This window comes from Paracoccidioides lutzii (assembly GCF_000150705.2).
Source record: "Paracoccidioides lutzii Pb01 unplaced genomic scaffold supercont2.5, whole genome shotgun sequence".
NCBI lineage: Eukaryota > Fungi > Ascomycota > Eurotiomycetes > Onygenales > Ajellomycetaceae > Paracoccidioides > Paracoccidioides lutzii.
Window position 1 is genome coordinate 1,200,171 of NW_015440951.1, and position 14,608 is coordinate 1,214,778.

The window sequence follows — 14,608 nt, forward strand, 5'->3', positions numbered from 1 at the left end:
AGACATCCTACACTTTGTAAGGGGTTGAATCCATGGTATCGATGACAATCCTATTAATTTCTTGATTGAGTGCCAATTCGTATGGTCAACTATCCGACAGGTGTGAAGCAATAAGTCCATCCACGCGCTGGGAGCCTACACTGAGAATGGGCATCCAAGAGACGTAAGGAGTGGTGCTGATCAATATGCCCTTATTATTTTTGCCGATGTCATTTATGAGTGCTGGAATCTGTAGTTATAATTTCCATCCGCTTTCATGGTGCATTCATGAATGAGGAACAACATGGAGAAAATAGAATGATTGTTTCTGTAAAAACAGAATAATAAAAAAAAAAAAAAAAAAAAAAAAAAAAAAAAAAAAAAAAAAGAAGTAAGGAACCCTGTATAATTAGCAGTATGATAATATAAAAGAATCATTGCCTGTCATATTAATAATTATGCAACCGATCCCGAAAGAAACTGTTATTTTTTCCCTACAAAGGCCCTATTGTATATCTTAAAATTAAGAGTTGGTACTCATCCGATGGACGATTGGGACAGCGCTGGGTGGTAAACTCCCCATCTCCGTTATGACCATATCAATATACTCCGCCGGAGTGACATCGTACATGATATTCAGCAGCTGTAAACCTGGTTTCTCTTTCCAGTGTTGGAGTGGGTTGTTCGGATCCATGACAGCTGGGTATGATGTCTCATTGTTTGATGCCGAGTCTTGATTTGTCTTCGGGCCAAATTTTTGGGGATTCTGTTGGGTGGGGAGTGGTAGACTTGTTAATTGTCTTGGAGATTCGCTGGCAGCCAACTCGTCTGCATCAGCAAGTTCGTTCAGGACAATACTGTCAAGCGCTACGCGGTCGGTAAATTTGACGGTCTCGCAACAGACGATGACGGGGATATTGATTCCGCCTGCCCGCTCCTTTGCAGTCATTGCCACGATAGCAGTACCGACACGGCTAAAAAGACGGCCATTACTAGTCATGGAGTGGGCGCCTAGGAAAACCTTGGTGGCATCTTTTACCGCATGGCTAACGGCATGTACCAGGGAGTATTGTACTTGTAGACCCGCATTGGCAAGGGTACGAGCGAGCTTTTTGCCTTCGAAAAGGGGACGTGAATCGATGATGGAGACGCGGAACTTTTTACCCTGACTGTGGGCAGTAAGTAAAGTCTGCTGAACAATGTTGCTTCCACCGTAACACAAGATGACATCGCCGTCATTAACTTTTTGAGCTGCGCTGTTTGCAATCACCTGGTCCGCAACTGTTATCTTTTCGCGTATGAACGCATCAATGAAATCACAAAGGGTCTCTTTGGCTTTGCTCTCGGGACAGGATGGGTCCACAGCGGAAATCGCTAGTTTTATGGTGCGAATCGCGTTTCCTTGGCTTATAGAAAGAGGTCGACAGGATGAAAGATAGGAAATCTGGTGGGAGAGATGGGTCGTCAAGTGACGGGCAAGTGACGTTCCAATGGGTGTGGTATACGACTCGATGACCTAGAACAATCGCAGTGGGTGAGCAGTGTGCCCTGATTTCAATATCACCGGATTACCATCCGCAATCCGCTTCACCCAAATGTTCCATCGTTTACGGAAAAACCGAAAAGGAAAAGAAAAGAAAAAGAATTTTGAATATCACTCACCCGCTTAAAAGCCAACAACATAGCCACGCACCTTGCACTGCTTCCACAAACCACGTAATCCTTCAACTGCAACCCTAGGGCTAGGATAGCCTGATGGATCTCCTTCCCCGCCCCAGCAATCGTCGTCCTACGCTTCTGCAATGACAAGTGACTAAAAACAGCAACCGCCTTATCAGCTGCCATCAAATCTTCCTCCCTCTTCTTCTTCTTCGATGACTCCGTGGGACTCGCATGGACAATCGAGCCGCGCCGCCCCAGACCAACAGCATTACCGCCTCCACCACTGCCACCACCTAATTGTTTCTGTCCCTTCCCACCCGAACCACCCGCCACAGCATTTTTCTGCGACTGCGATCCAAGACAGCCTTTCTTTGGCGGTGGGTGATTTCCACTGCCAGTAGCAGCATCTCCAGTTGCCTGTTCACGATCTGCCTTCTCCTTCGCCCGCCTCGCGGCTTTTTCAGCTTTTGCTCTCTTCTTTAGCTCCGCGCCAGAGATCCTCTGTGTGGAATCCGCAGGTGAAATGGTCTTATCCTGTGGGTTTACCACAAAAGCGGGAGCATTTGCTGTTATAGCAGCGGCAGGGGCAGAAGTGGTGGTAGGAATCGTAGTAGTAGCGGGAGCAGTAGTATTAGCCGTAGCGGTTTGAGGCGTTGGATTAGTCGATTGGGAAGTTCCATTCATTGTCGCGTTGGCTGTAGTAACGTGCTGTGATAAGTTTGCAGCGGGCGGAACACCTGCAGAAGTGCGTTGATTAGGTTGATTTGCAGCTGTACTAGTCACGTCTTTTATAGAACTGTTTGCCTCCCTGGCAGGATCTGATGAAGCATCCCTAGACGAAGTAGAAGAGGTATTAAATGGCTGTAGTTGTAGCTGCAGCTGCGATAGAGGTTGTAGTTGTGGAAGCGTAATAGTCGTAGCGTCAAGTGGTTTAGTCATGGCGGGAGTTGGGCTTGTCGCTGGTGCTCGTTGGTGGCTGATTTTCTTCGTCAGCCAACGCCGACAACGCAAATACGCACCCATGGGTGATTACTGTGACTGAGAGACAACTATCAATTCTGGTGATATTTACAGAGTAGAAAATAATGGGAAGAGGGAATTATCATATACTATACAACTATTAATAGACAGCTTTCCTTTGGGTGGAATTTCCCCCTATTCTGTTTTACCGCGTCAATGCCCAACGGCACAACCCTTTCATCAGGACCTTTACACTGGCCGTCACATACCGTCCACATCGAGATAATATCACTTGTACAATACAGTCTGTTGGCTATGCATTGATACGTCAATGGCATCTTCATTCCCCTCGTGACTCATTGTATTCGTTGTCCATTTCACTAAAAGCAACAACATTAAAACAGAACAGCTTTATCGAGCAGACATAACTGAAAAAAGAAAAGAAAGAAAGAACGAAAAGACGAAAGAGCACATGAAACATTCCCCAAATCTCCAATTTCCCGTGAAAATATAACAAACCAAAGGGAGAAAATGGAAAACAGTAAAAAAGAAAAAGCTCCCACAAGACCCAAGGTATCATATCCTACAGAACAATTTTTTTTTTTAAAAAAAAAAAAAAAAAAATGAAAAAATGAAAAAGAAAAAAAGGCGCCAAAAGACATCAACCAAATCGAGAGCAAAACCGAAGACGAAGACGAAACGAAAACATAAGTAAGAAAGAAAAATGCACCTCTAAAATGCCCCATCAATTCAACCGAACATCCACAAGAACTCTCCGCTCCCCACTGTTGGCAAAAGCCGACGAGGAGGGTCTCTTGATCCCAAACCGGTCATGGTCATCTGCAACTTTCTGCCGGAAAAAGTTGACATCAAAAAGCAGCTGTTCCATCTTCGCCTGCACCTCCATAGCCTCATATTGCCCCGCATCAGCAAACCCATTCACATGATAATGATCATCATCCTCATCATCCTCCCAAACCCATTCAGGCTCCGTCGTAGGCGCAGCATTCTCCTTCTCACCCTCCCCCATAATCCCTGCAGCATCCGCAACCTTCTTCTCAGGAACAGAGAACAAATCACTCTCCCTCTTCTTCCTCTTGACAACCTCCACGGGAGGGATCGGATTCTTCAACGACTCCAGCGCAAGCTTTAAATGCCTCCGCAATGCATCGTTCTCCGTCTGCAGCTGGCGAATCTTACACTCACTAACCATTTTCGTCTCCTCCATTAACCGTTGCATCTTGACAACTTGCCCCTGGTACTCCTCCAGCTTCTCATTTTGCATCTCACTCTCCCGTTTCCGGATGGCCTGCTGATTCACGCTAACCTGGAGCGTGCGGATGATTTCAGCCATCTCTGCAATCTGCGCGTCACGCTCTGCAGCTGAAACATGGTCTTGATTGACGATGGCACGGGTGCGGATGTGTTTCGCTTGGTCTGCGTAGCGTAACGTAGAGAGAGTCTCCTCATAGTCTGAAGGGGCTATACACGCAATCATCGCGGTCTTGGAATTACCACCCAAGCTATCTTTCAACAGCCAAGTCAAGATAGAGTCGCGATACGGGACAATTTCTTTATTCTTGCGCATTCGACCGGGTTTGTTATCTGCTAAAGCAGCAATAACCCGGCCAAGTGTCGTTAGAGATTTGTTGATATTCGATCCCTCCCGCAGTCTCTGCCCGGTTGCCTCGGTAGTTTTGGCCCGTTCTGATCCAGCAAGGTCGACTAGCCTGATGCGCGCTGTTCGTTCAGTCGTCTCGTCAGTTGACAAGTCGTGATGAATCTGTTTCAGCATAATTGTGAATACCGCATGAGACCGTGAACTGGTGTCGTTCATTTTCGTACTAGCCACGGTACGCGAGGCATCCCCTTTGCGCATGAGCCGCATAATCTCCGCAAAACTTCTAACAGGCACATCTGTCAGGTCTTTTACGTATGGACCGTCCGTTGGCGATTCCCGAATTTTGAGGTAATATGGTGTGTCTGTTCGGGGTACTAGCAGATCTCGTACATGCTCGTTATATACTTCGAAGTATGAAACACGTACATTGTAGCTGATATTAGGTGATTCCGAGCTCTCGATCCGCTGGAATAGATCCTCACATGTCCGTGGAATTAAGCCAGGTTGGTCTTCAGTGCCCATCATTGTGTAACTTTTACCTGATCCCGTTTGGCCATATGCGAAGATACATGTGTGATATCCCTCAAAGTTGTGATCCAGGAATTCCTCTCCTAGACAGTTATACACATCTTCTTGTTCAGCATAATGCGCATCTTCTCTATCATGAGACCAAAAGGAATTGTCAAAGGTAAAGGCCTTATCCTCAATGACCTTTCCCCTACTCTGTGCTGCTCTAAAATTTGCCGGATCGTGTGCATTGGAGCTCCTAGGAGCCATGAGGGTAGTTGACTGGGTATCGGGGTTCATCGATATCAGACATTCTGCTCCGCGTTTGATTTCTGCAATGACTCAGTTATATGTGTCCTTAGAATCTTCAAAACTACAAGCCAATCTGACAATCCGGATGCACAAAATGTAAAAAAACACGTTAACAAACTAACCTCTAGGCAAAAACCCTCGAACCCTCACCACAACCTTAACATTCCCTCCTCCAGCACCACCACTGACCGGAGTCCCTGTCCTACTCACCGGCACCACAACACTCTCCCTCGCCCTTAGAGACGGACTCGAAGCTGCGGACTGTATCATCGCGACAGATGCTACGGACACGGGTCCCCCGTTTGGCCCGATATTGGTGGCGGCGTTTGAGGACGTGGATATCGGCAATACCGGGGCTGGCGACGCTTTGGGGATCATCATGGCACCAATGAGTGCGGAGATTATCGAGGCTCCTGAGACCTGCTGCTGCTGAGTCTGCCGGTGTTGCTGCAACTGCTGTGATGATGACGGCGATGGTGGTGGTGGAGGGCCTTCTATACTGCTGTAGAAGCGCGGATCCAGCGCTATGTTCCTGCTGTTTCTCAACATATGCGCTATTTGACAGATGAGGTCGTGGTGGCGGGATTGTTGGCTTAAGTACATGTAGGGAAGGGGAGTTTTGTAGTTTTGGGGGGATAATTTGTGAAGAGAACAAGGATATTTTCTTCTTCTAGTTAAGGAAAAAGAAAAGGAGAGTCGAGTATGATAACTTGCTCATAAGGGGATCGTTTATTTAAGAATTGAATGCTTATCACAGTACCTTTTTTCTTCGTTTGTCGAGTCTTGTGTGTGCATGAGAGCATGTGTTAAGTATTATTTTAAAGGTATCTTGTGAAAGCGATACATCAAAGGGTGCATCCTAAACATCCAAACTGTGTTTATCATGCAAACAACAAAGAATGGTCCTTTGTTCGTAAACAACCGAGCATCGGTCGGGGGCTGTCATATAGGGAGAGGTGCGCAAGGGTAAATAAATCGGGTAGGTATGAGCAGGTAAAGTACTAGTCGGTTTCACCTGCAGTAGATATACAAATTCCCAGTTAGCAATTGACTTTATTTTCTTGTATCCCTTGTATATAGGTGCATGTACGGAGTATATAGTAAATGTATGTGCAGTCTGTCAATTCGGGTTGCAGGTGAAAATGTACCATACCTCATTACAAGATTCGTGAGCAATGGGAAGGAAGCGAATAACATCAGTACTATCCCCAATTCCAAGCCTGGTTCATGTTGTGTTTCTTAATGAGATTTCCAAGTTGAGATACAGGAGCATCATCATCCTAGATATCTACGTTGATCTTGCTGTTGCGATGTTGATCGATGTTGACACTGAGGCGGTTGCTATGGTGACACGCAGGACGATCTTCCGCGGCCTGGACCTAGATGTATCACGTGACAAACCGAGTTTACAAGGTCGTCGGTCTTATGTTAAAGTCTGCTATATATCAAACTGACGAACTGCATGATATTCCCCTCTGCCTTTCGTCCTTGTTCTGTTCTATACCCGATTGTGATATCTCTTACGAAAAGCCCTCGCCCAATTGCTCTATTCATTTATTTGAATATCTGTTGAACTAAATATTAGGCTTCAACCCAGCTATTGCTGGCCAAATCTGGTAGTTAAGAATGTCGGGATATCTCAATACCTAATGTTGCATCAAGTTGAGCTGTGTATTCTCTGCATCTATCTTCTAACTAACTGCTAGGAAAACAAGTGGTAGACAACCAAAGAGAATGTGCGCAGCCGACTAAATGACTAAATGACTAACTAACTATGACTCTCATTGCCAGATCCTGACAAAGAATTAAGGCATTCACTCCTGAACTTTACTTACGCTTAGGCCCTATTTAGTCTTCCCAGAAGCATGCCAAAAATTATAGGCATCATGTTCACATCATTTCAATTTGAATTTCTAAACCAGTCAGGAACCAAGCAGAGTCCAGATTTCTTGTTGAGAAGTAAGTGTTTATACACTAATGTAATCAACCCACACCACTGAACCGCCTATATCTCCACAACTATCAGATCTTCTATCCCAATATTATTCTAACACGTCTCTTTATCTCAAGAAAATCAAATTCAAATGGTCGTCTCATTCTATGAAAAGAAACAATTTCAGTCAATAGCAGCAGCTGCAAAGATCTTTGAAGTGTCTTGAAGAAACCCTTCACGATGCTTCACAGTATCAAACCACGTACAGAAACACGCGCCAATAGTCATAGATTGACAGTCCTTGAAGAGGAAGTTCTTACAAACCATCTGCTAGATGCAGATAAATGAGGCTTTTCAATTCAGCCAGAGTTCCTGTGAGGAATGACTCAGATTTTGCCTCCATGAGCATACAGGAAATTCTACTATAACTCTTGATATCAACTGAGCATCTAAGTTTACCAAATGTCATTCAGCCCTGCACACATGATACAATCAGAGGATTACATATCAACGTGCAAAAACAGAAGGATTCAAAGGTCTTAAAACAGTGATTTATGTGACGGCGCTATGACGGCGTATGGCTGCTGGGCTACGGAAACGGGCATGGTCTGAAAAGGGTAATAGCAACGGCCTAGCAACGGCCTAGCAACCGCCCTACGGAAACTGCCTAGCAACGGCATAGCAACTGCTAGTGGAAAAGGGGTATATAAACAGAGGCTTCCCCAGGCCCCTGTTTGGTAGAGCATCTTAGTATTTCGTTGAGATAGCTTACCTCGTTGGCAATCGAACATCTGTTTATCTGCGCCTAGATTGAAGTCTTAACAATTTAAGGCTGTACATGCAATCATTCAGAAACATGACATTCATGAGAATGACATCTGAAACTTTGATAAAACTGACTTTGCAATGAGACAGACTATGTTAAACATCTAAGATTATTACTGCAGTGGAGCGCAGTGAAAGATCTCAAAGAGTTATTCAGAGAAATCTTTAATGAGTCACAATTATTGAGTGTGTGAGCACAAAAGAAATTTATATATCATCAGCAGTTATTTAAAAAGAAAAAGAACACTCAGCTGCATGATATCAAGAGTCTAATCTTCATTCAGATTTAAAACTTATGTAACAGACTAGTCGCTGAGAACAGCTAATAATTAACGTGAATGAAAACAAAAAGGAATCGTTAAAGAAAGGAAAGGAAAGGATCAGGCTTCCTTTATAAAGAGCAGGGCTTCAGTAGTAATGGGCTTTGTACGAGGATGATTGAGGCACCGCCTCGGTAGTAGAGGCGCGAAGGCGGAGCTTCGGTAGTTAGGGACTTATGGCGTTGATTTAGGTATTGCCTTGGTGGTAGAGGCGCTGCCTTGATAGCGCCGCTCTGATACCGTTTGCTTCGATCGTACGAAAGACAGAGCCCGAGTATCATGAGGGTTAGGCATAGCCCTTTGTAGCTTATCACTAGCACTAATGACTGAACAACAGATAAGATAGATATTGTATGACTGCAGCATTTATTTAATTCTTTTCTCAAGCTACATTCAACTGATATAAAGCAGTTGCTTATTTTTGATAGTTATTCAAGTCATCAGATCATTGAATTTGATGATTTCTGTAAAGAAAATAAAGTATCTGTTTTTTCATGTCTTCACATTCATCTCATTTTGTTGGACCTCTGAATGTTAGTATTTTTGAGCTACTTAAACACACATATGATAAATTAGTTGAGGATGTGATGACAACTGAAACAATTATATTGATAAAGAGAATTTTCTACATCTATATTCTTCTGCACATAAACTAGTCTTTATTTCAAAGAATATTTAGAATGACTTTGTAGAAGCTGATCTTAGATCACTTAATTAAAATTTATATACTTAAATCTTTCAATTCTATACGCTAACATTATCTCTTGTTGAAGTTAAAGAATTAATTTTTTTCTACTTTTCAAATATCTCAGAATTTTTATTAACTTGATCATAAAATCTATAAAATATAACAAAGTTTTTTTTTTTTTTTTTAAAAAAAAAAAAAATCCTTTCTAACAATTCAATCTTTTATATTTAATATCTTGAAAAAATTATACAGATGACAATAAATATAAATTTTTTTGTACAGAAAAACAAGATTATACAAACTGAATATGAATGATAAAGAAAAATAAAAATAAAAAAATATATATCATTAGAAGAAAATTTTTTATATTTATACAGAAAAATTATAATCATATTCAGCAGTTTAATATAGAAATTAAAAAAAATTTAAAAGTACTGATTTTTAGATTTTAAAAATAAACTTCACAAACTGTGAGACTGTTGAATATAAAATACAAAATTACTTTAATAAATAGTTGTATATTTCATCTTTTAAATAATCTAAATTAATTATTATTTATTATTATTATCATTTTTCATTTTAGATGTATACAATCAAAGATTATGAGATGTTAGGGAGTAAATGCGGGCTGCAATTCTCTGCGTTGCTAACTGCAATATACAAAATACTAAGCTTGGTGAGAGAAAAGAGGGTGCTGGTGTCTGCCGGAATTATGAACAATTCGCAGTGTCACGTGATTGGGATAAAACCTAATCCCGGCGCCGGCGCCAAGTCTAACATAAGATCTATTTAGTTGAACTAGGATTTAACTATTTTATAAATCTATTTAACAAATATAAATTAAAACATATATTATAAAATTTCATCCCAGGATAATACAGTATTTAAATGATCTTATAGTAGATGATAACCTTATACAGCCTCAATTTAGTAAGCAATTAATAGAAAAAACAAAATCACAAACACAGAAAAATAAATATTTTTGAGAAAGTATTCATAAACAAATGAAATATATGAAAAATAATATAATATTCAAATTTAATGTTGTAAAATTATACACTTTAAGTATAAATCTTATTTAAATTTAAAATTTATTTTCAAGATAAATTTTATTTTTTTATAAAAGTCATTCAGAAACTTTTTTCCTAATTCAATATTAAAAAGAAAAGATATATTTAACTGATTAATAAAGTATTTCTCTTTTATTTTCTTTTGAATATCATTATTTAATAAGCAATTCATTAAAATATGATCTGAATTTTCAAATAAGTCACAAAACTTACATCTGTTTGAGTTTATAATATCTTTAATTTTTTTATATAAAATTTAAAATAATCATATTCAAATTTCAATTGTATTATAGAAGTAAAGATTTTCTTCTTACACTTTATTAATGATGACTTCTATTTTAATTTTATTTTATATCTTTTATATTGACTATTTTTTTTTCTCAAAGTTTTAATTCATTTATCAAATTATAATTCTTTAATATTTCTTCCAGAATAAAAGTGAATTAATTCAGTTATTTTCATATTAAATTGAATTAAAATACTATCTTCTTTTTCAAAAATTACCTGTGCATCTTTTTCTATCTTTTTACAATGTTCTTATATAGAATTAGAACTGATAATAAGATTAATATCATCAACATAGCTAGAAGTTCTTATCATATATATATTTTTATTCTTGAATAAGTTGGCTATATATACAGTAAATAAAATAAATAAAATTAAGATCTCTAAATAACTTCTATTTCATTATTAATTTTCTCTTACTTTAATATATTAAGCTTTAGCAGTTGACTACCGATTAAAAAAATTATTTATAATTATATTTTAAATTTACTTCTTTTACTTATCTGATATTATATTTGTTAAATTAAATAAAATTACTTTATAGTTTGATAAAGAAATTATACATCTCTATTTTATCTTTTAATAATATCATATCTTCTTTATAATTAATGATATTATTGAAGATATTATAAATAATAAATTTTTCTTATTTTTTAATTTTATTTTAGCTCAGTTTTATCTGTAGTTTCTCTTCAAGTAAAATTCAAATGAAGATGAAAGTTTTAGAAAAAAAGTGAGATAAATTAATAACAACTACAAAGTTTTTAAGAAATAATATATTTATAATAAAAATTTACTTTTTTATTTATTATCATTGAAAAAAAATGCGGATTTAATATATTTCTGATTTTAAATATATATTTAAACTTTGAAGTAAATTTAATGCTTTTAGTATTTTAAAATTTTAAAATAAAATATTATTTCTTTGATCGCATTTTTATTGTTTTATAACTGCTATTTAAAATTTCACTTTTTTAAACTAGATTTTTTAAATAGATATTTAAACAGACTTAAAGGTAATCATTACTTTTATAAAGATAGATTTTTAGATATTTCATTAACTTTTTTTAACTGTTTTTGAGAAAAAATAACTAGTTTGATTGATCAATTTAAGTCATTTAAATTTTTTTCTATTATTTAAAGAGTTTTTGATAAAGATTTATTCTATTTTACAATAAAATTTTTTTTATTTTTTAAATTTTTAAATAGTTTTTATTGAATTATTATAAAAAGTTAAAGATTTTTTTTTGGTTTTTTCTATTAGTTTAGTAATTAGTTTAATTTATTTTTTTAAAAAAAATCTAGTAAATTAAAGTTAGTTTATAAAATAAATTAATAAAATCTTTACAGACTTTTCATAAGATATAATAAAAATAAAAAATTATTAATTTCAATCCTGATTAAATTAGAGATAAAATCTTAGTTTTTGATTAAAAAAAATTGATAAAAAAATTATAGTATTTTAAAGAAAAATAATTAAAAACTGATTAGTTTTATTTATAATAAAGAGATTCTTCTTATACAATAGTATATAGCTCAGATATATATAAAAACTGATTTATATTTTAAAATAAAAAGATAAATTTTTAAGTAAAATTTTTCTGATTTTTTAAAAAGATATCAGAAAAAAATTAACATTTTTTTTAAGAGAAATTTACAGATTTTACTAGAATATTTTCTTTACTAAAGTTTAATCAGATTTAATCAAAGATTCAGTTGAATTATTATCTAAAATTTAACTGAGATAGATCTATTAGATTTATTAAAGAATTAGTTAAAAGTTCAATTTATAAAATTTCTTATAAGTACATACTTAGTTCTAATTTATCTCTATTCTCAGCTGTACTCAACTAGTTCTAATTTTAAACTCATAGTTTACAGAGATTAAATGCAGAGATTTTAAATCATATGCTCTTCATTTTTCACAGATATTTTTACTATATTCAAACTAACTTGAATGTAAGTAGTTTGAATACCCGATAAGAGTGAAAGAAAATCAGAAATGATAGAGTTTTTAAATAAGATTAAATATAAACTTTCTTAACAATAAGTAGATAAAATCTTTTGATAATTGATAAAGTTATTCTCTAAGACTCAATTTCTTTCGAATTTAATCTTCATACTATTTAGATCAAGTGTTGTAGATTGATGATGAAAATCATTGATGATTTTCAACTTTATTAAGAAGAAGTATATTTTTATCAATCAAACTCTCAATTCTTATTTAAATTTTATAAAAATTGAATATCTTATCAGGTTCTGTAAGAGATTTTTATTAATAATATTTTCTGATTTAAATTTTAAAAAATTGGCAAAGTTTTAAAAGATGTTATTTATCAAATTATATGTTCTTATATTTCATCTACTACTTTAGTGTTTATCAATAAATTTAATAGAGATAATTATCTTATTAAATTAAAAGCAAGATTGATTTTTAGAGAAAATTTATTATAAATTAACTCATCTAAATCCTTCTTCTTATCTACTCTAGTGATGATGGTTTTTCAAACTTTTATAATAATAACTGTAGTATTTGACTTTGAAGTATATCAACTTGATACTGTAAATATTTTTTTTGAATATAAAAATAGACAAAAGTATGTATAAATAGTGTGTATCAGATTATAACTATGTAAACTGATATTTTCTATTTAAATAAGTTTTTTATAATTTACTTAAATCTCTATTTTTATGAAATTAAAAGCTAGACTTTCAACTTTATTAAGATAAATTTATAGTCAATTAAGAAGCAACTTTATTTTAATTAAAGTAAAAAACTAATTATTTTTTTCTACATTAATGATATCATTACTTTATAATATTGAGATTTTTTTTAAAAAAAAATTGAATATTTTATTATTAATTTTACTACTATATTTTTATCTGAAAATTATAAGAAATCTATTATGAATATTAAAAATTTATATTTTAAATTTAACTCTGAATATAGATGATGTTTCTGAAATCTAGAAATAAAATGTGAAGTTTTTAATATTGAGTTATTTACAATTCAAAAGATTTTTATGTTAGTTAATAAGATTATCACTCAAAAATCTAAAATTAAAAACATAAAAATTAAAATAATCAAATAAATCTTAAATTAATTTAAAAAACAGTAAAGAAATTTAAGTTAAAATGAAAATATTCAAATTTACCTGTTTTGAATATTTACTTATATAGATATTTTAAAAATAAAAAAGCAATTTCAGTAGTAAAATTTAATATTAAGACATGAAAATTAACTCAAAATGTTATTTTTTGATTTTGTATTAAAAGAAAATTTCGAAAATTATATTTTAATAAATATACAAAACTTTCAAAAAATTATCAATATACAAAATATAAAATAAAACTTAAGTGAAAATTTTCATCAATAAAATAAATATAATAAAATCTTTTCTCTATAATACAATTGAAATTTAAATATGATTATATTAAATTCTATATGAAAAGATTTAAAAATTCTACAAAATTCAAATAAATATGATCTGTATGATTTAATTGAAAGTTTAAATTATTAAACTACTTTTTAAATAAAAATGTTCAAAAGAAACTTGAAGAAAAAAACACTTTGTTAATTAATTATGTTTTTCTTTTTAATACTGACTTGAAAAATAAGTTTTTAATTGATATTATAAAGAAAATAAAAATTACATTCAGAGAATGAATTTCAAACTCAAATAAGATCTATATCTATATAATATAATTAATATATATAACTTTAAAATATCACTTTATTCTTTATGTTTTCATTGATATACTGATGTTATTTTTAAACTGTTAATTTTTTTATCTTAAATAATTTTTATCTTTTTTATTTTGTTCATTAATTTGTTTTATTTCATTTGTTTTTACTAGTTTCTACAGAATTGAGAATATATAGGCTTGCTTTCTACTATATATATTTGTTTAAATACTGTTATATTCTGGGTTGAAATTCTATAATTGCATGTATTAATTTGTACTTATAAATTAAACTTAAAAATAGGCAAATTCTAGTCTAATTAAGTGCCATAGTCTTTAATTACATACATCTGAAATGATGAAATACTAATACAATAATATAATTTAAAAATTTATATTTTATAGGATTATTAAAATTTTAAGTTTTAATTATATCAATACAGTTATATCAGTAAAATAACTGATAATTTTGATTTTGAGAGTTATTATCTTTATTAAAAACTATAGCTCAGTGATGATTTATTTCATATAATAAAATACTAATGTTGAATGAAAATCAAATATATTAATATAAAATAAAATCTATTATATATTCAGCAGTCAGATTGTAATTAGATCTAATATATATAGTCAATACTTTAGCTGATTTTAAAACAAATTCAAAACTGCACTATCATGATATAATTAATTGAATAATTACTTTTTATTAATAAAAACTATTTTCTAACAATTGAATATATTAGATCAATATCATTTATTGAC

The 14,608-nt window shown here is 33.7% G+C and overlaps 2 protein-coding genes across 2 annotated transcripts; both read right to left on the reverse strand.

Annotated features, from left to right (window-relative positions):
- Positions 1-502: 502 nt before the first annotated feature.
- On the reverse strand, positions 503-2,580 carry PAAG_02560 (translation initiation factor eif-2b delta subunit; the record flags this gene model as incomplete). Its single annotated transcript, XM_002795808.2, has 2 exons — positions 503-1,495; positions 1,642-2,580. 2 exons carry the CDS (start codon positions 2,578-2,580, stop codon positions 503-505), a joined length of 1,932 nt encoding a protein of 643 aa, XP_002795854.2.
- A 766-nt stretch (positions 2,581-3,346) lies between these two features.
- Positions 3,347-5,644, reverse strand: PAAG_02561 (kinesin heavy chain; the record flags this gene model as incomplete). The annotated part of the gene is made up of 2 exons (XM_015844676.1): positions 3,347-5,061; positions 5,164-5,644. The coding sequence occupies 2 exons, from the start codon at positions 5,642-5,644 to the stop codon at positions 3,347-3,349; spliced, it is 2,196 nt and encodes a 731-aa protein (XP_015701724.1).
- Positions 5,645-14,608: the final 8,964 nt, after the last annotated feature.